Genomic DNA, 24,710 nt, shown 5'->3' on the forward strand with positions numbered 1-24,710 from the left:
AACTGCACAGTAGGGCTATAACCAAAAAAATACCACCACATAGCCGTGTAGAGCATGAAAAACTATTATGAAATACGGTGTCAATTTTTCTCTACCGCGAAAAAAGTTTCCGCACCAAATGCATTGAAGTTCTGTAATGCCTTTTTTAATTTTATCTGCCATAACAACATATTTGCTTTTCATTAAAATTTTTATTTTTTTGTAATCTAATTTAAAATCATTATCAAAGCGTTCTGGATCAATTACTTCTCAAATCGCGCCATTTCGGACCATATTAGGATTTTTGACACTATTGCAATTTTTGATTTTTCTTTATAAACTCGTGAATTTTATGTTGAGTCTATCAGCACTAGGTTGAAATACTAGATGTTGCCTTTATATTAAAGAAATTAAAAATTTGTAGTTGCGAACTGTACAGTAGGGCTATAACCAAAAAAATACCACCACATAGCCGTGTAGAGCATGAAAAACTATTTCTTTATATTAAAGAAATTAAAAATTTGTAGTTGCGAACTGCACAGTAGGGCTATAACCAAAAAAATACCACCACATAGCCGTGTAGAGCATGAAAAACTATTATGAAATACGGTGTCAATTTTTCTCTACCGCGAAAAAAGTTTCCGCACCAAATGCATTGAAGTTCTGTAATGCCTTTTTTAATTTTATCTGCCATAACAACATATTTGCTTTTCATTAAAATTTTTATTTTTTTGTAATCTAATTTAAAATCATTATCAAAGCGTTCTGGATCAATTACTTCTCAAATCGCGCCATTTCGGACCATATTAGGATTTTTGACACTATTGCAATTTTTGATTTTTCTTTATAAACTCGTGAATTTTATGTTTATATTTGTTTAACCTATCGAACAAGAGAATATGGTGTCATTTGCAACGAATTCGCGAAAGTTACAGGCTGTTTTTGTTGACTTTGCTTGTGAGAATCGTATTTGTTTTCTACAAAAATACAACACCAGTACCATGTGGGGAATTTTGTCCTAATAATAAAAACGCGTTTCTAAAATCGATTCGGTGAAAAAAAGTCTCCGCACCAACTTTGATTACTAAAACCCTTTTGATGCTTTTTCTACTTATAATTTTAAATTTGCTTTGTTTGAATAAATATTTATAGAAAAAAATACAATTCTCACAGGCAAAGTCAACAAAAACGGCCTGTAAATTTCGCGAATTCGTTGCAAATGACCCCATATTCTCTTGTCCGATAGGTTAAAAAAATATAAACATAAAATTCACGAGTTTATAAAGAAAAACCAAAAATTACAATAGTGTCGAAAAATCCTAATATGGTCCGAAATGGCGCGATTTGAGAACAAATTGGTCCAGAACGCTTTGATAATGATTTTAAATTAGATTACAAAAAAATAAAAATTTTAATGAAAAGCAAATATGTTGTTATGACAGATAAAACTAAAAAATGCATTACAGAACTTCAATGCATTTGGTGCGGAAACTTTTTTCGCGGTAGAGAAAAATTGACACCGTATTTCATAATAGTTTTTCATGCTCTACACGGCTATGTAGTGGTATTTTTGATATTTGCGAAAAAGTGCAAAAAGTTATATCCCTAATGTACAGCCAAACACTTTGCTTCTTCGACACCAAACGCACTGTAGTTGTTTGGTTTGTCAGTTAACTAAAAACAAAATTGTTGCGACCTGTGTATGGGTGGTAGGATTTGCTGATACAGTCTCAATGTGCTGGTGAGACGATGGTTGGGGGTTGTGTTGCGGTTTGTTGATACATTGTCAATACGATAGTGAGACGACGAGACCATTCAAAAGAAAACGAGAACTAAGATGAGAGCATTTATCAAACAAGAGAGGAAATATGAGAGAAAATAGTGGAATATAGGGAAAAATAGGAAAGTGAGTTTGCATCTCATGAAAATCTTTGAAAAAATAATGGCTTTCGGATGGAAGTAAAAACTGTACATGTATCATATGTGAGGTACCTGTACAGTATGAAAAAACTACATCACGAACGAAAATATGTAAAAATTCTTGAAATATTTTTTTCTGTGTAACTTTAGCTATATTTCCCGACCAAAATACCTATAATTTGCCATTTGTTGTTCCGTGTAACAGCGTGTTTTCAGATTGGAAGGTAAACGATACCGCACGATATGAAATTGTTTAAAACCTCAAGGAAGTAATATTCTTCAGTAAGCATATTTCCCTTCATAAACGATAGGAAACTATTTTTTCCATTTTAATTCAATACAACTCCTGGTGGAGGTATAATAAGTGAGGCTCGGCCAAAACTTAACGCCGTTCTTAATTATTATTTTTTAAATTGGAAATACCACGTACATATCGCTCATTTACTCAAAGAGTGTCATATCTCTGAGTTACCAAATTCATTTTTTTAACGATGATTATTTTAACTTGTGTCAAATGTTCATGTTGATATCTCTAAAACTCAACGAGTTACATCTGATTTACCAGGAGGTTGACATAAATCAATAAAACAGTTTGTTGAGTTGATGAAGCACTTACACTAGACCGGGGCGATTTGTGTGGAAGGAAAAAAACCTTAATGGGCTTTTAGCATTTCTGATTTCTGGGATTGAACTGAAAAAAAAGTCCACTAGACCATATGTCTACGGTGAAAATCAAGCATCCCGATTTTGACTTGAAGTTTTTTATTGACGTATTTTGGCATTGAGATTTGCGATCCAACACAAAGACCAAAATTTTATCCAACACAATAATTAAGAACTCTCTAGTACATCGCAAAAGTATTGGAATTCTCCTTCAGGCAGTTTCAGCCTTGAGACTCTGCAAATTTTTCGGCAAATATCGTTAAATGACACTGTGCTAAAAAAGTTGACCAGAAAAATATTCAAGCGTTCTGTTACAAAAGCCTATCGTGTTGGGGTCCCTGAACAACGAAAATACCTTTGGTTCGTTTGGCTCACTTCGTTTTGTTGTTTCATAACGGTAAAAGTAGTTAAAATCTGGGTTTCTTACACTTTGAAGTTTAAAGGGGTATATCTTTTTTTCAACGGATTTCTATTGATCCTTTTTCCTTTTAAAGTGTTATTATCTTTCGAACAATCTATTATCTTTTTAAATAAGGAATCAAATGACTAAGTTATAGTGGTTGAAGTGTAAAAAACGGGACCAAAAAAAACGGAAAAATTATTTTCCTCGTGCGCTAGGCCGCTTAGAAGATACCAGACAGTATAATTATTTATTTTCACCAAGTGAAATTAAATTAGCTTCCGAAAACGGGAAAAAGGATCAATAGAATCAGTTGTGAAAAAAGAAGATATGCCCGTTTAAATTTGAAAATGTAAGAAACCCAGATTTTAACTACTTTTACCGTTATAAAACTATAAAACGATGTGAGCCAAACGAACCAAAGGTATTTCCGTTGTCCATGGACCCCAACACGATAGAATATTGTAACAGAACGCTTGAATATTTTTTCAACTTTTGTAGCACAGTTTCATTTATCGATATTTGTCGAAAAATGTGCGCAGTCTCTTTTTACGATGTACTTTGTGTTGGATCGCAAATCTCAGTGGTTTGGCTGTTATATGCCAAAATATCCAAAGATGTCAATAAAAAATTTCAAGTCAAAATTGGGCGGCTCGTTTTCCATCGTAGACCGTATGGTCTAGTGGACTTTTTTGCCTACTTCAATCCCAGAAATCAGAAACGCGAAGGAACTATTAAGGTTTTCAAATTACCCCGGCCTGACTTACACACTTCAGTTCATGTTTGATCTTGGATAGAAATTTAGCACTGATATCTAACCCTTTGCAAAAGATTGTCCCAGCAGTTATTTTTTTTTTTTTTGTGTAATAATCTTTCTAACTTGGGAAGTCAAAATTCAATCGTCAACTTAAAACGAGTTTTTTCCGAAACTGTATATTAAGAAATGTCTCACTCTTTGGATAAAGGAGCGCTATGTCTAAGTATTGAATATGTCTAAGTATTGAATATGTACACACTGTGGTATGGGGTGTTATGGGGTATTATAGACCCATAGCTCCTTTTAAGGATATAAATAGAATAACTTTCTGAGTCGATTTACACATGCCCGTCTGTCTGTGTGTCCTTGTATTTTAATAAACAAAGTATAGGTCACAGTTATTGTCCGACTTGCATCAAAATTGGGGAATACAATTTTCTTCTCCAAAGGACGAACGCTATTTATATTGGTAAGAATCTGTTCAAATTTGTATATAGCTCCCATATATTTTCGCCCGATTTAAGGTATTTAGTGTTCCAATTGCGCTATATACAGTGCTGCTCAAAACATTTGCAACTGGAATGACTACTTTGCTTTTTATATAGTTCTGAGGTAATTTATGGATTTGAAATGCAAATATTTTTGTATATTGATTGTTTATTGACCCCTTTTTAAAGATTTAAAAAATAATTCACCGTTATTGTACTTATATTACAAAAATATACAAAACAAAGCTAGGACTCACATTTGGTCCTGCTCAAAATATCTGCAACTGAGAAAATTTGAATCAAAATCTGAAGATATTATTTTCGTTTTGATTATATATTGTGAGTTAAACCTTTTATTTATTATCTGGACACATCATAAAAGTATCCAGTTTACTAAATAAATTAATATATCCTTTGGAATCCTGTCGCTAAGGATAATTGTAAAATACCAAGGTTTTATTCGATTTTCAACAGTCTAGAGTCAAATTTAGGGCACCGGAACCTTCTATATGATTTTAGATTACTTAATCTGAGCGTATCCGATAAGAACACGAAAAATATTTGCAAAAATGACAAGTTTTACGTGGTTATATGTACGTTTAGTGGAGGTATTATGCCAAAACACCCTCTTATATGACATCTGTGGTAGGTACGTGGTGCGATTTCGACATATTATAAATCCGGTTAGTTTTTAAATCCAATAAATATCTCGTCCTCATGCCTCTAGTGCCATCTCTGCCCACAAAAATACCTCCAGGTCAATATAAAACACCATATTCGTTTTTGGTCATCTTTTTTGTATAAGGGGACAAATGCGATTATCATTCGTCCTGGTGATCAAGTACATTATTTCAAGTCATATAACTCAAATATTGATTAAAGTCGACAAAAAGGACTCGATTTTACAACTTTAAAACCGATTCCAAAAACTTTTTGCAAAATTTATATGAAAAATTGAAATTTTCCTGGAAATTACTGTTTTCCTAAAATGTGTCCATATTGTTACACCGGTATCTATGGCATGTATCGGAGAGTTTTGTATATATTTATCGATGTAAAAATTTTATTTAACATCTGTTGATGGACTCTGAGAATTCCGCTTAATAATCCGCATCATTATTTCATTATCCCCTGCAGTAGATATAGTTGTACATTCACCTCCTTCCCATTTTATGGCGATTTTAGTACTTTTTACACGCTATACAGCTCAATTTTAAATATTTTCCTGTCCTTATATTTATTTTTGGACTGCGTTGGATCCACAATTTTGAGAAGTAAACATCTTTGATACAAATATCGGACCATAACTTTTGTTTTTCTTAAAAGAATTTGAAATATCTTGTTTTCGGCATACTTGTCCGTCAAAATTAAACATAGGCTGTATAAAACGTATTCCTCATGAAAGTTTTGGTCCCCTTTTTCTGACTAAAAACCATCTTATACCAATCAATTCAAAAAACTCATCAAAAACTAGGTAATAGGTATTCGAACCACGGAGTTGCATATGTTTTGAGCAGGCCGAAACACGTGATTCTCCCATATTTAACACATTTCTTTAAAGTAAGTGTAAAAACTGAATAATCATTTTTAAATCTTGAAAGTAAGGTCAACAAAGAATCAAACTGCAAAAATAAATATATTTCAAAACACAAAATGTCCCCAAAAATAGGTTAAATGTAATATAGGCATCTGAGTTGCATATGTTTTGAGCAGCACTGTAAGTCCAATTTTGATGAAATTAGAAATGTGTGACGAAATTTTATATAGAAATAAGTAAAAAGTTGTTAAGTTCGGCCGGGCCGAACTTTGTATACCCTCCACCATAAAATAGTCTTAATTAAAATGGAATAATTAGGGTCCATTCAAAATTTTAGGTGTAACAACTTTTCGACAATGGATAGACTCCTACTGCCTCCCACGATTGCTTAAATTACACTGTGAACACAAATGTTGGGGCAGAGATAATTCCTTTTGGAGATGAAAGCCCTTGGTGTGTGTATATTAAAAACCCCGAAGGAGAGTTGCGCCGTGAGTCGAACTTCCGAGTTATGGCGTGATGAAGTTTTTGCAAGAGACGCTGTAAGCCATCATGAATTAACATTATATCTTTGTTTGTTGGTTTAGTAGAGCACTTAAGCAACAGTGAACAAAGATATAATGCAAATTCTTGATGGCCCACAGGGTCTCTAACAAAAATTTCATCACGCCATAACGCGGAAGTTCGACTCACGGCGGATCTGTCCTTCGGTGTTCATAATATGCTCACCAAGGCCTTTCTTCACCAAGAGGAATTTTCCGTGCCCCAAACTTTCACCTCCATTTTGTTGCACATTGTTATATAATCTAATCTAAAACAAGTGAGCAAAGGCTATAGTCGGGATGGGGCCGACCATGTGATACCCTACACCACTACCCCTGTGCATAAGCTTTTTTTTTCTTCTTCCATTGACGGGTATTCCTTTTGGAATACTCCAACCAGAAGCGGAGATATTCGCATAAGAAAAAAACGTTGACTTTTCTCCACATAAGCTTTTCGCTTATTCCGACTCCTGAATATTATCCGACCATCACCAAACTAAATAGGCTTCCTCCTCTGTGGGACCCGCATCCACTCCCAAAAAATTCGTTACGATCCGATCAAAATTGCGACCTGTAGCCTGATTACAAACAAATCAGAAAATGGGATGCATTACCGACTATTGCAATATCTCTGTTGTTTGAGAAGCTACGACAACCTCCTTTACATCGTTGTAAAGGTGATACTTTCTACTTTTCTTGCTAAGTTTTGCTTTTGATATACCTCTTAAAGAAACAGAGATATTGGCTTTGAAATAAAATGTTGACTTTTCTCCAAATAAGTGTTTACCCATTCCGACCACTGAATATTATCCTACCATAACCAAAATCAGTAGGCTTCTTCATCTCTGAGACCCCCATTAACCCGCAAATTTTCGTGACGATCCGATCAAAATTTCGACCTGTAGCGTGATTTCCAAATCTCCGTCGAGATATCTCCGTCATTTGGTTACCTACGCCGACCTAGTTTGCATCATCATTCTACTTTCATAGTCAGGCTTTGCTTTTGGAAAGTTTACAACCAAAGCTGTGATATTCGTCAATATAATTAAAATAGCAAAAATGAAAATTGGGGTTTTATTTGCTGCTATTCTGATATCTTCGTTGTTTGATCACCTACGAGCACCTACTTTACATCATTAGAAAGGTGATATTTTCTACTTTCATTGTCAGGATTTGCTTTTGGTATACCCCATATAGCAGCTGAGATATTCGCTTTGGAAAAAACGTTGTCTTTTTATCCATCTAAGTTTTTTGCCCTTTTCGACCCCTAAATATTATCCGACCATCACCAAAATCAATAGGCTTCTTCCCCTCCGGGACCCCCATCAACATCCGAAATTTCGTGACGATCCGATCAATTGCGACCTGTAGCGTGATTACAAGGTTTAGATGGACAGACGGACGGACACATATAGCCAGATCGACTCTGCTCGTCGAGACATTCATTTTGGTATATGTAAGTATGGGTCTACGACCATTATTTCGATGCGTTACAAACTTTTTGGCCAAAACCAACTTATAATACCCTCCCCACATAGTGGCGTAGGGTATAAAAATGTGTTCAGCTAGGTGAAAGTTACCACCTACGGAGTTATATCAAAGAGTCAACCTATCTTTAAATTTTTTGGCGAAAAGTTTTATAGCTGCCGGGAACTTCAAGAGCCAAATTGAGGGTAGTTTCATCAAAACAATGTAGACCCTCAAAAATGGACCCATGTTGACGAATTTTAGTGAAGAAATTTCGTGACCACTTAAAATTCCCGAAAATCGGGCGGTACAGTTACATGGGGTTTATTTTTTAAGATAGACAAAATTGTAGCTAAAATTCTCAAAATACTGATCATTACAGCTAGTTCGGTTAAAAATTGCAGCTAAAATTCTCAAAATACCGAAAATCGGGAGATACCGTTATATGGGGGCTATACCAAAACATGAACCTATGTTGACAATGTTTCGTGGAGATATTTCATGACCACTAAGAACCCTAAATGGCAAATTACAGCTAGTTCGGTTAAAAATGTTAGCTGAAATTCTCAAAATACCGAAAATCGGGAGTTACCGTTATATGGGGACTATACCAAAACATGGACCTATGCCCATATCCTTTGTAATATAAGCTTGTTGATCACTAGGAACCCTAAGTGCCAAATTATAGCTAATTCGGTCTGCAAATGTGGCGAAGAACGTCAAAATACCTCAAATCCGGAGGTACCGTTATATGGGGGCTATACCAAAGAGTGGACCGATGTAGCCCATCTTCGAACTTGATGGCCTATGGAAAAAAGACCCTCGGGTGCAAAATTTCAGCGCTCTATCTCAATTATTGCGGACGCTAGAGTGATTACAACAGACAGACAGACGGACATGGCTAGATCGTCTTAGAATTTAATCCTGATCGAGAGTATATATACTTTATAAAAGATTGGTTCCATGTGTTACAAACGGAATGACAAACTTAATATACCCTCCATACTATGGTGGAGGGTATAAAAATTATATTGAAATCGGTTCAGATTTGGATATAGCTCCCATATATGTATATGTTCGCCCGATGTATGTCCAATTTTGATGCAATGTTAAAAGTGTGACGGTATTTGCTATAGAAAGAAGTTAGCCAAATTATATTGATATCGGTTCAGATTTAGAGATGTCTCCCAAAAATGTATATTTTCGCCAGATTTGAGGTATTTGATACACCAAACACGCAAATTCTCTCCAATTTTGATGCATACAGATGATCTCTAGTTGACTTTTCAACCAGTTTATAGTCTGTTTAAAAATAATTAAAAAATTTTATGAAATTAGGCGTTCTTAGGCCGAATTCCCCACTACTGCAATTTCATGATTTTACCCTACTATGGAACTCGATCTAGAAACGCCTAATTTTATGAAACTTTTTAATGAAATTCACGCTAGTGTGGACCGGGAATTATCAACCATTTTATCAACTGATTGATAAAAGTCCGACAGGGTAGATAAACAAACCAAATGCCACACCAGCGCATCATCCCTCCATGCCGAGTAAGTAAACAAGTATTTCTCCCGCTCATGAGAACGAGAACATGCGACAAACGTTGAAAACCATTCTAACAACAGAAATTTATTAATAAACATAAACAAATTTCAATAAATTATTTGTTTAAAATTGTCTATCGATCGCTTTCTAGTAACATTTTCATGTTTGATAAACATTTTCCCAATATATTCGTAAAATTGTATATGGTGATAAAGCTATTAATCAAAATTTCCTGGGTGGCTTCTTTTTTGTGTACTTTGATCCCTTCCTTATTTGTTTATACTGAGAATAAACATTCATTGAATTACCTTTATTTTTAAAGTTGCTGTGATCACATATCATCTTCTACTACGTATATGACACTGTGCAACAAAATTAAATTTTTTTCAAAATGATGGGAAAAGTCGAGTAGATTATGAAAGTAGAGCTAAAAATATGAGATACGTGTATCAGCGTTTTAAAAGTTTACGTCGGAAAGTAACCAAAATAGGCGGGGCAAGTTCCGCCCATTTTTAATTTTTTTCGAAATATTCGAGTTAGGATATCTTTGAATCCTTGCATTTTAGGTATATAGTGTCTTTCGCAACTTTACAGAGGAATATGTGGGCAATATTTTTGTTAAAAATTTTAACCCTCATGCGGTTCATCAAAGGGGTCTTTTTTGTCCTTTTTTCAAAAATCTTTCAAAAACTCCTTAAAAATGTGATTGTATCAAATCCAAATATTCTACAAAATTGTTCGCCATAAAATTTTACTGTAGGTCGCAGAATACACCAAATCTGTAACTCTTGTCTAATCGCCAGAAATCTCTAAAAATGAAAAACACGTTTTAGGGTTAAAGTCGGACTTCATCTGAGTTTATTCAAAATTGTCCCACAAAACATAATTTTAGAGAGACAATGTCAGAGACAAAAATATTCTTCGTCAAATTTCACTATGGGTCACCAAAGAAGTGAAATGTCTATTAATATTTTATATCATGAAAATATACGTATCAATTTTGCTGAAAAAACATGAAAATATTTCCCAATTTTTTTGATGAAAAATTGTTCCTTCTTTTTTCGAGTTGGTACATGGAAGTAATATGAAACTTGGTTATAGGTGAAAAGTGTCAAAGGATGAAAAATTCTACACAAAATTTCACTATGAGTTTTAAAATAAACCATAAATCTATGTACACTACTTCCTTAAAAAATTTGATTAAAAATTTATATATATTAGGATGAAATTATATGTTTTAATTTTGGACTGTTAATTTTACATAATTCCATACTGGATCAAAATCTAGCAAAATCCTTCACTTTTTGGCAATATTGTTAAAGAAAGAAATGTTCCAAATGAAATTTCATTATGGGTCTCTGAATAAAAGAAATCTGTAACCATAGCATATAACATTCTTAGCAGCACTTGTTTTTGAATATTTTTGTTTCTGACATCATCTCTCTTAAATTATGTTTTGTGGGACAATTTTGAATAAACTCAAATGAAGTCCGACTTTAACCCTAAAACGTGTTTTTTATTTTTAGAGATTCCTGGCGATTAGACAAGAGTTACAGATTTGGTGTATTCTGAGACCTATAGTAGAATTTTATGGCGAACAATTTTGTAGAATATTTGGATTTGATACAATCAATTTTTTAAGGAGTTTTTGAAAGATTTTTGAAAAAAGGACATAAAAGACCCCTTTGATGAACCGCATTAGGGTTAAAATTTTTAACAAAAATATTGTCCACATACTCTTCTGTAAAGTTGCCAAAGACACTATATACCTAAAATGCAAGGATTCAAAGATATCTTAACTCGAATATTTCGAAAAAAATAAAAATGGGCGGAACTTGCCCCGCCTATTTTGGTTACTTTCCGACGTAAACTTTTAAAACGCCGATACACGTATCTCATATTTTTAGCTCTACTTTCATAATCTACTCGATTTTCCTCGTCATTTTTTTTTGTTGTCGCACAGTGTGATATATAATTCTAAAAATTACTTACATTTGTGTTATTTGCATAAATATGTAAATTTGTCTTAACACATCTTATCACCCATACTAACACAATTCAAACAAAACTCTTTTTCATATTTAAACAAATTGCACGCATATTTCAAGCAATTCCCCATGCTCTGTATGCGACCAGTAGTCATGCATACATACATACGTTTAAGACTATGAATAAGTAGATAAGATAAGAAAAACTTTTCAAGTTTTAGCACATTTTCTGCTCCATATGCTGCACACGGCAAAAGAAACAACACAATTTTTCATATGAGAATGATTTCAGGGGAAAATATTGTTTGTGTGTACGATTGTTGTTGTTGTATTTGTTTGCAAAATAATGCATTTGCATAGAAACTGCATTCGAACAAAAAGAGGAAGATATATTGCAGAACTTAAAAAGCATTTGTGCTACCTTCTGCTTTTAATAACAGGAAAAACCACTTGACGTTGAGTGTTTAAAACCACATGTAAATAGCTTCAATTCAATTCGTAAATGGGAAAAACATTTATCAAGCGTTTTTCTTTTTCTTGAATAAAAAAGAAGGGGATCAAAATGAAGTTAAAGCAACATACAAAAAATTGCTCTCGAAGAATTTTTATAGAATTCTTTCAGTTTAAATTAAATTTGTTAAGCCATTCAGAAGTCAAGCAGAAAATCCTGGTGTCTTAATTTGTAAATATTTATAATATACAATAATTGTTTTTCATTAAAAATAAACTCTTTTTTTTCTGTATGAGCTCTACTACGCCTGCTGTGTATGCTTTCAGTTCGTTTTCTTTACATCTTCCTCCAATTCTAGATAAAATGAAAATCTTATCTACTTCGTTTAGCAAATATCTACCATGCATTTGCATACAGACAACCTTAAAGACATTACCATTTGTTAGGGATTTCTTGCATTCATAGAAAAGTGCATAAAAACGCCTCTTTGAATTGCCATTCTTCTATTCACTCAAACAAACGTAGAATTATTATTACTCTAAATGTTTCCTCTTTATTTATTCAATTCATGTAACGCATGAGAAAAACTCTTTATCCTGCTAAGAATAAAAGAAGTTAGTTGTGTATTATACAGTCTGCTTTTTATTCCGTTAAAACCTTTAGACCCAGAGTAACAAAGTAAAGCCATTCAAGAATGTTAGTTGTTTCGTTTTTTTTCTTTCTTATTCTTTTGTTTCGTTTACAAGTAGTTTAGCAAAGGAGAACAGAAATAAAGAGAATATGAAAAAATAAGGAAATAAGTGCTTTAATCGTATACGAACGTGTTTTAATAGTCCTGCTGTAGTATTTTCAAAGGTCCTACCAGTTTTATATGGAGGTGGAGAGACCGTTTTGTATATGGAATTAAGCAGGGCTATTCCTCTCCAGTTGTATTATGGCTGCTAGTATCATGTATGTATATAGAATTGATTAAAGTTATTCCATAGCAGTTGTAGCAATCCTTCAAGTCGCCATTCTTAGGTAACTTTACAACGAAGCCTTTCTTCCAGGTTGAAGACGGAATTTCTTCCCCCCGCTGCAGTTCTGGCATTGCACAGTGGTTCAGAATCGTTTTTTCCTAGTCAAAACTGTTTAAAGTTTTAACGCATAGAGATATTTTCATATTTTTTTGTTCGACAGATAACACTTTCTGCTCGCCGATCAAAAACGACCAAATTTGCAGAGGAATTCAGGGCAAAGTGAAAGTTTCATTATTGTTTCATATATTGCATCAAAATATGAGTGTTTATAAGTTTTTCATATGTTCCAATCAATTAAAAAGGTCAAAAACCAATAAACAAAAAAAAAACAAACAAAAAAACAAGTAAAAAGTATCAGTCGGCTTTGTAAATTGCAACACTTTTTTCCCAAAAAACTTATGTATTTAGATTTTTATGTGGGCCACCGTGGTGCAATGGTTAGCACGTCCGCCTTCAACTCAGAAGGTCTGCGGTTCGAATCCCAGGCCAAGCAACATCAAATTTTCAACGGTGGCAAAATTCCGCCTCAGTAATGCTGGCGACATTTCCTGAGTATTTAAGCCATGAAAAACTTCTCTCCAAGTGGTGTCGTAAGACACGCCGTTCGGACTCGGCAATAAAAAGTAGGTCCCATATCATTGAGCCAATATGAATCGGCGTGCACTCATTGATATGAGAGAAGTCTCCCTTGTCCCATCTGGGATGTTTGTGGAACAATTATATATATTTAGATTTTTATGTACTTAGGGGATTTCAAAATTTTGGGCGTATGAACCGACAAAAATGTTGATTAGGATTAAAGTTCAACAGTCTTGCGGGAATGCCATAGGGGGTTTTAACCCTTCGGGCTGTTTTCTCAAGAAGTATGGACTTCCCCTGAAAAAAGTTTTACCATCGTAATTGAGGCAGCGAATGTAAGTTGCTTCAACAAACATCAAAGTGAATCGATAGCAGGTCTTAAAGTGAAATTATCCGAATTTTTGTGTGGGAGGTACCGGATGGAGTGGACAAATTAGTCCATATTCGAACCTGATCTATATCTAGTAGATACTATGAAAATGTGTAAAGTAGGACCAAATCGGACACTCCCTTCAAGAGTTATCGTGCGCACAATTTTTCAATTTATTTATTAATGTACAAATTCAGAGACGAGAAGAGATGCTTACCAGTCAGTTTGTGCAGGAGAAGTCATTTATTAAAAAGTGACGAGTACTGGTTAAGCATAGATATTGTTACTTTCGTTCAAGAGAGAGTTGACGAAAGCACAAAAGGAGATGGAAATTAGTACAATTCGGTTTCGTATAATAGAATATATTAGGAATTCAAAAGATATAACTATGTCAGGTTTACATTGAAGCGAGAATATAAATAAATATAAGATACATTTTAGAACATTATAAATTGGTAAACGAAGTTTAAACAGTCCTAAACTAAACTTTTCCGAAATTTTGTGTGGGAGGTACCCGAAGGAGTTTACCGATTGAGTCCATATTGGAACTTCATCCAAGTCTGGTAGAAATTTTACGATGTGCAAAGTATCGACCAAATCGGTTACTTCCTTTAAGAGTTATCGTGCGCACAAAATTTCCGAACATTTCAGAACTTTTGTGGGGGAGGTACCAGAAAGAGTGGACCGAACAAAATATAACGAAAGCCAAATTTTGGACCGAATCGGTTGATCCGTTCTAGAGTTATCAAGCGCTCCAGCCAGCCAGACGGACGGACATGGCTAAATCAACACCAAATTGTCTGAAACACATTTCATCCAAAAATACTTGGGGTCTAAAACCATTATTTCGATAAGGCACATTTTGCCCGTATGAAAGTGTATATCGTCCCCAAAAATGCCCGAAGACGAAACCCACACGCAAATCGAAATTCGTTTTTTGATGGGATCTGATACATAAAGTTAAAATACATGCTCTGGCAAAATTTGAAGCTTCTACGTTCAAAAACAACGATCCTATTCAAGAAATGGCATTTCGGAAAATGGGATAACATTGCAGATGTTACTGTAAGACGAATCCCAAAACCAAGCATTTCCGCTGTTTTGGTTTCATTTATTTCTCCCATTCGTATAGGATTGATAATATCCCGAATACTCGCCCTCATAAGAATTATATTCCATAAAACAGTTTTTCATTTTATAACGTTTTTTGTTTCTCCTGTAAAGTTTTGATTTTGTGGGTTACGTCTTCGGGCATTTATGGTGACGATATACACTCGTTAGCATAAATGCTGAGGGTATAAAAAACAAGCAAAAAGTCGGTAAGTTCTGCCGGGCCGAACTTTTTATACCATCTAGTTCGGTTACCAGATAGTTCGGTTAAAAATTGTAGCTAAAACACTGAAAATACCGAAAATACTGAGGTACCGTTATATGGTGACTATACCAAAACATAGACTTATTTTTACGATTTTTAGTGAAGAGGTTTCGTTCCACTGTGAACCTCAATAGTCAAATTACAGCTAGTTCGGTTAAAAATTGTAGCTAAAACCCTCAAAATACCCAAAATTGGGAGGTATCTTTATATGGGGGCTATACCAAGACATTGATCTCTGTTGAACATTTTTGGTGGGGAAGTATTGTGACCTCTAGGAACCTTAAATGTCAAATTACACTAGTTTGGTTAAAAATTGTAGCTAAAATACTCAAAAAAAGAAATTCTTTAAAATGAAGTTTTTTAGGAGGGACCCTTAACGTTGACCATTAAAATTAATTTTCGTGGAAGGTGTGTTTTCATCAACGTAGAAAAGTGGGTAAAAATGGGTTGAAGCCAACAAGTTTTTTATGTTCCCTTCCGATTTCTGGCTTAACCTTACATTTTACAGACATATGTCCAAATAATGAATCTCAGAATATCCATGGGCAACATGTTACTAATGTGTGATTTTTCGATATATTCACTGCATCCACCCAAAATTGATGCTGACATTTTAAAGCCGGAATTTCGGGGTTTTTTGAATTTTATTAATAATTCGGACGCGCAACAAGATAATATTCCATACTCGTAATAGGTTTATAGAACTCGTGATTTTACGCCGTTTAATGCATATCTCTTTGAACACCGCGTGAATTTAGTTTTCTTTTACGCGACGGATCTAATTAGCCCTTCCGCGATCGAATCCATCCACTAAAACCGCGGATATAGATACCTTGAAAATAGGAAAATCAGTAAAAATATATTTTGACAAGTCCGCGTACTAAACCGCGATTTTCTTTAAAAAAATTTTACATAAATGGAATCCTTTATACGCGATTATAATATTTGCGAAGACGCGTGTCATAAATTACAGCGATACGCGAGCAATGTGGGTTACTTACGCAAACTAGAATGTGGAGGCACATCCGCGGTTCTTGAAGAATCTATTTGAGATAGGTGCATGTGGACGTATTTTTAATAATCGCTAATGAAACCGGATGCGCATCAAAATCGTATGCACATTACGCGACTTTTACCCACTTTAAGGTTTTTGGCATTGTGAGATGCAACTGACGGTACACAAAGGCCGCTGAGTGAAACATCGAAATATGCATAGATATTGAAAGAGATTGATTCGCTGTATCGAAAATCGGATGCGCATCAACCGACTTTAACTAATTCGCGAATAACAGGCTTATTAATTTTCAAATTTTTTTAATGATTGTAATTTCAATATTACTCTTAATTTCCTATCCTTATGAGTTATCACAGTTAGCAGTTAAGCTCTCGCGATGATAAACCATATTTCTTGATGAAGTTTTAGCAGAATACATTAATTACACTGTGCTACAGTGAAAATTTGCAGGGGTTCTAATGCATAAATTCGGTTTTGTGAGAGTCCATAGAAGACGAAAATACCTTTGGTTTCTTTGGGTCACTTCAGGTTTTGATTTTATAACGGTAAATGTAATGAAAAATGGGCTTTCTTTGATATTCAATTTTAAACGAACATTACTTCCTTTTTCCACAACCGATTTGCACACCCTATTTTTTATTGGAAACGGGAGAATAATGTCTTTCGAACAAGCCATAGATTTTTAAAATCGGCTAACAAATGGCTAAGTAATAGTGGTTTAAGTGTGACAAAAACGCATTAAAAAACAGTAAAATGTTTTTCCTTGTGCTCTAGGCTGCGTAAACGATACCTAACGGTACAATTATTTACTGTTAGCAAGTAGGAAATTTAGTTGGCTTTCCAAAATGGGAAAAACCAACGAAATCGGTTGAAAAATGAATGCGTTATGGCATTTTTTGTGTTTTAACTTTTTGGTTTTTTTCATATTTCCCTTTATAAAAGATTGGAACCTTAGCATGTATGATTTTAATAGTGATTATCTTGCTTTACAATTACGCACAAGGTACTAATCTTTTATAAAGGAAAATATGAAAAAAACCAAAAAGTTAAAACACAAAAAATGCCATAACGCATTCATTTTTCAACCGATTTCGTTGGTTTTTCCCATTTTGGAAAGCCAACTAAATTTCCTACTTGCTAACAGTAAATAATTGTACCGTTAGGTATCGTTTACGCAGCCTAGAGCACAAGGAAAAACATTTTACTGTTTTTTAATGCGTTTTTGTCACACTTAAACCACTATTACTTAGCCATTTGTTAACCGATTTTAAAAATCTATGGCTTGTCCGAAAGACATTATTCTCCCGTTTCCAATAAAAAATAGGGTTTGCAAATCGGTTGTGGAAAAAATAAGTAATGTTCGTTTAAAGTTGAAAATCCAAGAAAGCCCATTTTTCACTACATTTACCGTTATAAAATCAAAACCCGAAGTGACCCAAAGAATCCAAAGGTATTTTCGTCTTCTATGGACTCCCACAAAACCGAATTTATGCATCAGAACCCCTGCAAAAAAATTTTGTCAACATTTGTATCACAGTGTTATTGTATGAGATTTTAGCGAAACAGTTGGAGAACTACCAAATATTTTTTTCCTAATTTTTCTAACCGAACAAAAAAATATATTTGGAATAATATTTTTTCTCTTTTGTTCTTGCTACAAGCTGCATTTTATAAAGCCAATGTTTATAATTTTGTTTTCATATTTTACGCGTTTCCTAGATTTAATTTATTTTTTGGGGTATATACGGACTCTGAAGTAATATAATTTAGATTTGCTCCCAGAATTTTTTTTAATTTTTTTGTTATTTTCCGCGAAAATATAAATAAATTTTGTAAATTTTTAAACATCTACGAATAGATATGGAATGTTGTTAACGATATATGCATATATTTTCTCACAAGAACAAATAAGACATTTTTAAAAATATATTTTCTTTTTTTGAGTATAAAAACCGCTATAACATTTGCGCGCATCGGTCAATTTTGTGAACGCGAACAGATTTGAAACTAGATTTTTTTCCCTAGCCAAAAATCGTAGATGTGCTGGCAAAAAATTTTTTCAATTTTTTTTAAATGGAATTGCAAAGGAATTTGTGTTTTTACCATATACATTTTCATACGGGCAAAATGGCTTTAGACCCTAAGTATGTTTGGACCAAATTAGTTTCAGACAATTTGGAGTTGATTTAGCCATGTCCGTCCGTCTGTCTGGCTGGCTGGAGCGCACGATAGCTCTCGAAGGAATCAACCGACTCGGTCCAAATTTTGGCTTTCGTAATATTTTGTCCAAACTTAGTTTAAGTTCGAAGATGGGTTATATCGGTCCACTCCTTTCGGTACCTCCCTCACAAAACTTCGAAAATGTTCAGAAAATTTGGCCGCACGATAACTCTTGGAGGGAGTTACCGATTTGGTCCATACTTTGCACATCTTGACATTTCTGCTGGACACAGATGAGGTTCGAATATGGACTCAATCGGTCTACTCCTTTGAGTACCTCCCACACAAAATTTCGGAAGAGTTTAGTTTAGGAGCTTTCATCGATTCGATTTTTGTTGTAACAACTTGTATACACGACGGTACAAGTTTCATCAGGGGCAAAATCACGCTTCCTGAGAAAATAGCGTGAAGGGTAAAAAAAACCTTTAGGTTTTTATGTCTGTTTATGCTGCGCTTTATAAATACAAAATAAAAATATACTCGAAGATAATTTTATTTTTAATAATTGGATAAAAAGATCGGAAAAACGTAACAAAATCATTAAAAACGGAGAGCACGCCGAAAACAAAAACACCAACATGATCTACAAAAATACCATAAACAACAACATCAGGGATAAATACCAAAAAAAGGTAAAAAAACCTCTATGGTGCCATGTGCAGTGATTGGAGCGCAAGATAACTCTCGAACGGATCTGCCGCTTCGTTCCAAAAATAGCGTGAAAGGTAAAAAAACCTTTAGGTTTTTATGTCTGTTTATGCTGCGCTTTATAAATACAAAATAAAAATATACTCGAAGATAATTTTATTTTTAATAATTGGATAAAAAGATCGAAAAAACATAACAAAATCATTAAAAACGGAGAGCACGCCGAAAACAAAAACACCAACATGATCTACAAAAATACCATAAACAACAACATCAGGGATAAATACCAAAAAAAGGTAAAAAAACCTCTATGGTGCCATGTGCAGTGGTTGGAGCGCATGATAACTCTCGAACGGATCTGCCGCTTCGTTCCAAAATTTGGCCTTCGTAACATTTTAAAACATTAAAAAAACAAGTAAAAAAGTATCAGTCGGCTTGGCCGACAGAGATATAACCTCAGCCTGTGTATATTGAAACAATTTTTTCCCAAAAAAACGCATGTATTTAGGGAATTTTGGGCGTTTGAACTGACAAAAATCTTGATTAGGATTAGAGATCAAAAGTTTTGCGGAGGAGATACTAAAAAGAATGGATCTCCAGCCACTACAACTTCAGGGATGTTTGCTCAAGAAGTATGGACTTGCCCCTGAAACAACTTTTACCATCGCAATTGAGGCAGCGAACGCAAGTTGCTTCAACAAAAATCAAAGTGATTCGAAAGCAGGTCTTAAAGTGAACATGTATCCGAAATTTTGTGTGGGAGGTACCGGATGGAGTGGACAAATATAGTCCATATTTGAACCTGATCTATATCTGGTAGATATATTAAGATGTGTAAAGTATGGTCCAATTCGGCCACTCTCTTCAAGAGTTATCGTACGCACAATTTTACCGAACATTTTTGAACTTTTGTGGGGGAGGTACCTGAAGGAGTGGACCGATATGGCTTATCTTCGAACTTAAACTATGTTTGGACAAAATATTACTAAGACCAAACTTTGGACCGAATCGGCAGACCTGTTCGAGAGTTATTTTGCCCTCCAACCTCCTCACACGGTGTCATAGGGGTTTTTTGCAACTTTCAGGCTATTTTCTCAGGAAGTATGGACTTGCCCCTGAGGAAACTTATACCGTCGTATGGAGGGCAGTGAATACAAGTTGCTAAAGCAAAAATCAAAGTGATTCGAGAGATGGTCCTAAACTGAACTTTTCCAAATTTTTGTGTGGGAGGTACCCGACGGAGTGGACCAATTGAGTCCATATTAACACCTGATCTAAGTCTGGTACACGCTCCACGATGGGCAAAGTATGGACCATATCGGTTACTCCCTTCAAGAGTTATCGTGCGCACAAATTTTCCGAACATTTTCGAATTTTTGTGGGGGAGGTACCGGAAGGAGTGTACCGATATAGCTCATCTTCGAACTTAAACTAAGTTTGGGCAAAATACTACGAAAGCCAAAATTTGAACCGAATCGGTTCATCCGTTCGAGAGTTATCGTGCGCTCCAGCCAGCCAGACAGACAGACAGACGGACAGACAGACGGACGGACATTGCTCAATCGACTCCAAATTGTCTGAAACACATTTCGTCCAAACATACTTGGGGTCTAAAACCATTATTTCGATGAGGCACAATTTGCCCGTATGAAAGTGTATATACCCTTCATAGCCTAAAGGCTGAGGGTATAAAAAGAAGTTTAACAATTTTCGGAAAAATTGTGCGCATGATAACTCTTGAAGGGAGTGACTGATTTGGTCCATAGTTTACACATCCTAATATTTCTACCATATATAATAATAATATATATAATATCCTTGGTACCTACTACACAAAATTTCGGATAAACTCACTTTAAGACCTGCTCTCGAATCACTTTGATTTTTGTTGGAGCAACTTGCATTCGCTGCCTCAATTACGACGGTAAAACTTTTTTTAGGGGCAAGTCCATACTTCTTGAGAAAACAGCCCGAAAGGTGTAAAACCCCTATGGCACCATATGTAGTGGCTGGGGAGCACGATGACTCTCGAACTGATCAATCGATTTGGTCCAAAATTCGAAGATGGACAATACCCATCCACAACTTCCGGTACTTCCCCCCCATATTTAAAAATGACACTAAACTGGTAAACAGGATATCTCTTGAACAAACTTTGGATCTCTAATATTTTGTCCAAATTTAGTTTAACTTCTAAAATGGGCAATAACGGTGCTCTCCTTAGTGTACTTCCTCCCCAAAAGTGCAACATTTGTGTCTAAGTGCAGTTTAGAGCCTGTTTGAAGATCCTTTGGAAATGTATACCGATGCTGTTCATCGTGGTCCTGTTTACAGCGATATTATGTTTTCCGGAACAAGTCCATGATTCCTGGAATACTGATCCTCAAGTTATACAATGACCCACTGAAATGACTAATGGGCGCGATATCTATCGAAAAGATATGACTCCCAAAATAAGATTCACTTCCATAATGGAATATGTCGGTCCATTCCTTTAAGTCCTCTTCCTCCGCAACACCTTTGAACAGAGAAAAAGTATAAAAAACATTTGCTTTGCTATTTTGACCCTTTAGAACTATTTATACGGAGTTCGTATGTTCTAGAAAGATGTTTATTGAGATCTGAGCTACATTTTTGTGGTTCATTGTTTGTTTCAAACTTGATCGGTTTCATATCTGTAGACCAAAATCCGAGAAAAAATTTTGGAAGAAATTTCACCTTTGCGATTTTGACCTTGAAGATGAAGTTTGATGAATTTTATGTGTCCCCAAGTTTTGCCTCTGACAGAATGATCCCTTTTGACATTAAAGCCTCAAACATTTGGAGCCATGTAACTGCGAAATTTGACGAGATAGACAAAAAACGGCGGGACACGTGTCTTCTCTTTTTTTGGTCTGAATATGGTTAATAAGACATGACTAAAAAAATTACATACAGTAAAATGTTATTTATTTTGTTTTAATTGGAGACCTATTATTGTTTTTTGTACAGTCTAAGCTGATGGGATTTTTGTCGATAAAATGTAAAATTACTGCCAATCCTATAGAAAAACCATGATGATCGTATCTTTAAACATACTCGTACATTTCGCATATAGGGGAAGCAAGCGCTAAAGGTTGAAGTTCTAGTATAAATAAGCATAGCGTCATTAATCCTCTCCAAATGAAGGAGGTGATTGTGTGGGTTCGTATCGTCGGCTTTCCTTTTTCAAAAAGCATCTTGGTCAGTAAGCTCGTCTCTAACGAGAAATTAATTAACAAATTAATAAAAAATGACCTTCGCCTAATAGGCAAAATTTTCAAAGAAGGACTTTTTACTTCATGTATAATTTCATGAGGGTATTGATATACGAGGAAATCTTAACTCAATAATACATTTAAGTCTCTCGTAGAGTATCATGACATCTTTATATAAATTTCAAGTTCCCTTGTAGTTCTTAAGTTTCCTTATTACATGCATTGCTTATCAGGATGTTTTTCTTTTCATGGAGTAAGGACAGAATTGCCACTTTGAGTTATTAGTTTTCAAATAAACAAAACACTTATTTACATTATCTATTTCCCATAAAATTTATTTGTCGTATTATGTTAATCACCTTCAAGTCAAAAGTAAAAAAAAAAACTAGAGAATCCAGTTAAACCTTACAAACTGTTTTTGAAACAAAAACCATAAGCTGCGCGCTGACATGAACACATTGTTGGAGTCCATTTTGCAATGCTTAACTTTACTTCTTTTGTGTGCGGTATCTCGGGTTTTTGTTGTTCTCGCTTTGGAAAAGAGTTTCCTTGTTGGGCTTGGTGCCATAAAATGTGGTGGTGGAATTCATTCATTGTGGAAAATGGAATTCTTTACCACATTCTCATTTCAGTTGTGCCACAAATGTTGGATATAACGTTAAGTACATCCATAGTTGGTTGTTTCTCTTTTTTGTGGATTTTTAGTTGCAAACCAAGGAGGTTTATTCGTTGGTTAACTGTGATGATGTTGATTACAAAGACTGTACAGCAAAAAGGAATTTTTACGGTTTTAATGAGCTAGATTGCGATTATCATAGTTTTATCTGTTGTAAAGGAAATTAAGAACTACATATTTGCAATAAGGATGGTTGGGTTGAATGAGGGTAAGGGTTTTATAACGAAATCGTAATTGGCTTTCCGTTATAAACAACATTAAACTCATTCAATGTGAGTTTTACACTTAAAGTTTGTATGTTATTTTTTATTTCTAAAATTCCTTTATCCAACCCCCTTAACATCAAATGAATTTATTTGCTACAAAAGCTTTTTTCACTTGTTTTTATATTTTAAACATTCATACTCTGTTCTGTGTTTCTTTTTTTCTGTATTTCCAGGGTCTTTGTGTTGCCACTCTGTTCTGCTTTTGCAATGGCGAAGTTATTGCCCAAGTAAAGCGTCGCTGGCGCACTACATTCCTAAGCAATCGACCTCGGGCCAATTCCTACACCGCCACTCAGGTCTCGGTAAGATTTTGTATACTTATGTGTATGTGCGTGTAAGTGTCGGCTGTCTTATGTTCATACCACTTTTTTCTGTTTGTTTTCAAAATCGCTTTCTTGCTTCTCTGCTTATCATTCGCCACCCATTCTCATCTCATTATTACGTCCGCCCGGCGCTTTAATTTAATTAATTTTTACATTTAAATGCTTAGCTAATAGAACCAACCAATCAATTCTGAAGTGAAATGGAAAATATTTAACAAAACTGGAAATTACATTTGAGGCGTAAAATTCAATTTAATCGATTAGAGATAAAATGTTTATTTTCTGAAAAATGTGAATTTAATTTCTCATTAAAGAATATTTTCATTCGAAGTGCATAAATTATTTAATATTTTTAATTGATTTATAATTTATGTACACACACACACACTATTTTTACAATTAAAATTTCACACCTTTGGAGATAGCATCATACCAAACCAGTAAAACGTGGGAATTTTCATGATAATCCCCTAAAGGCTGTATTTATGCTATAATCGATGGAAAAACTTTACCAGTTCATTGTTGTGCCCCCGACCCATCCTTAGTAGTTGTATTTGTACCTATAGTTGGTCAAATATACATATTGGAGCAATATCAACATCTGACCCGATTTTCATACATTTTTGTAGGATTCGTTATTTAGCCACTGTAATAAACTGGTAAACATTTTTCATCGGTCAGGTTATCGTTAACCGAAAATATAATTTTTTAGCCACAACAATGAACTGGTAAAGTTTTTTCATAACACAAAAATATGGCTTATAGAGAATTTTCGTGAAAATTCACCTTTGCACTATTGGTACTTTGGAACGCGAGGAATATGCAGATATCCGCCACTAAATCGACGGCCACACTGTACACCACATTGACGGTGCAGTATAGAAGAGAGTTGAACATCAGGGTCGATGGTAGCAGAATTCCGACCACACACTGCCCCAAAATTCTAGGGGTCTCATTCGACACCACTTTCACGTCGTCCTCGCATGCCACAGCTATCTGCGATAAACTGAAATGTAGGAACAAGGTCCTCAAGTCCCTAGCCGGCAGCACTTGGGGTGCTGATAAATAAACCTTGTTGACCACGTATGGGTCGGTCTGTGGTAAGCAATGCGGCGCCAGTTTGGTCCTCGAATTTATGTAACACGCAGTGGGATAAGATTCAAATTTGTCAAAACGCCGCCCTGAGAACAGCAACAGGGTGCCTCCTAAAATCTGCAGTGGACCATCTACATGAGGAGGCAA

The 24,710-nt window shown here is 34.9% G+C and overlaps 1 protein-coding gene across 13 annotated transcripts in view; it reads left to right on the plus strand.

The window, feature by feature from the left end:
* Positions 1-24,710, plus strand: part of Dh31-R (Diuretic hormone 31 Receptor) — a 451,262-nt gene that overhangs the window by 422,137 nt on the left and 4,415 nt on the right. For 5 of the 13 annotated variants that reach the window (XM_073989144.1, XM_073989143.1, XM_073989142.1 and 2 more), the window contains one exon: positions 23,319-23,479. In XM_073989144.1, the coding sequence (XP_073845245.1) occupies positions 23,319-23,479 (161 nt within the window). The remainder of the gene's footprint in view (positions 1-23,318; positions 23,480-24,710) is intronic. The other 8 variants (XM_073989154.1, XM_073989149.1, XM_073989148.1 and 5 more) reach the window with 2 other exon arrangements.

Source organism: Musca autumnalis, unplaced genomic scaffold (genome assembly GCF_047663935.1).
Source record: "Musca autumnalis isolate F117 unplaced genomic scaffold, ASM4766393v1 scaffold_5, whole genome shotgun sequence".
Lineage (NCBI taxonomy): Eukaryota > Metazoa > Arthropoda > Insecta > Diptera > Muscidae > Musca > Musca autumnalis.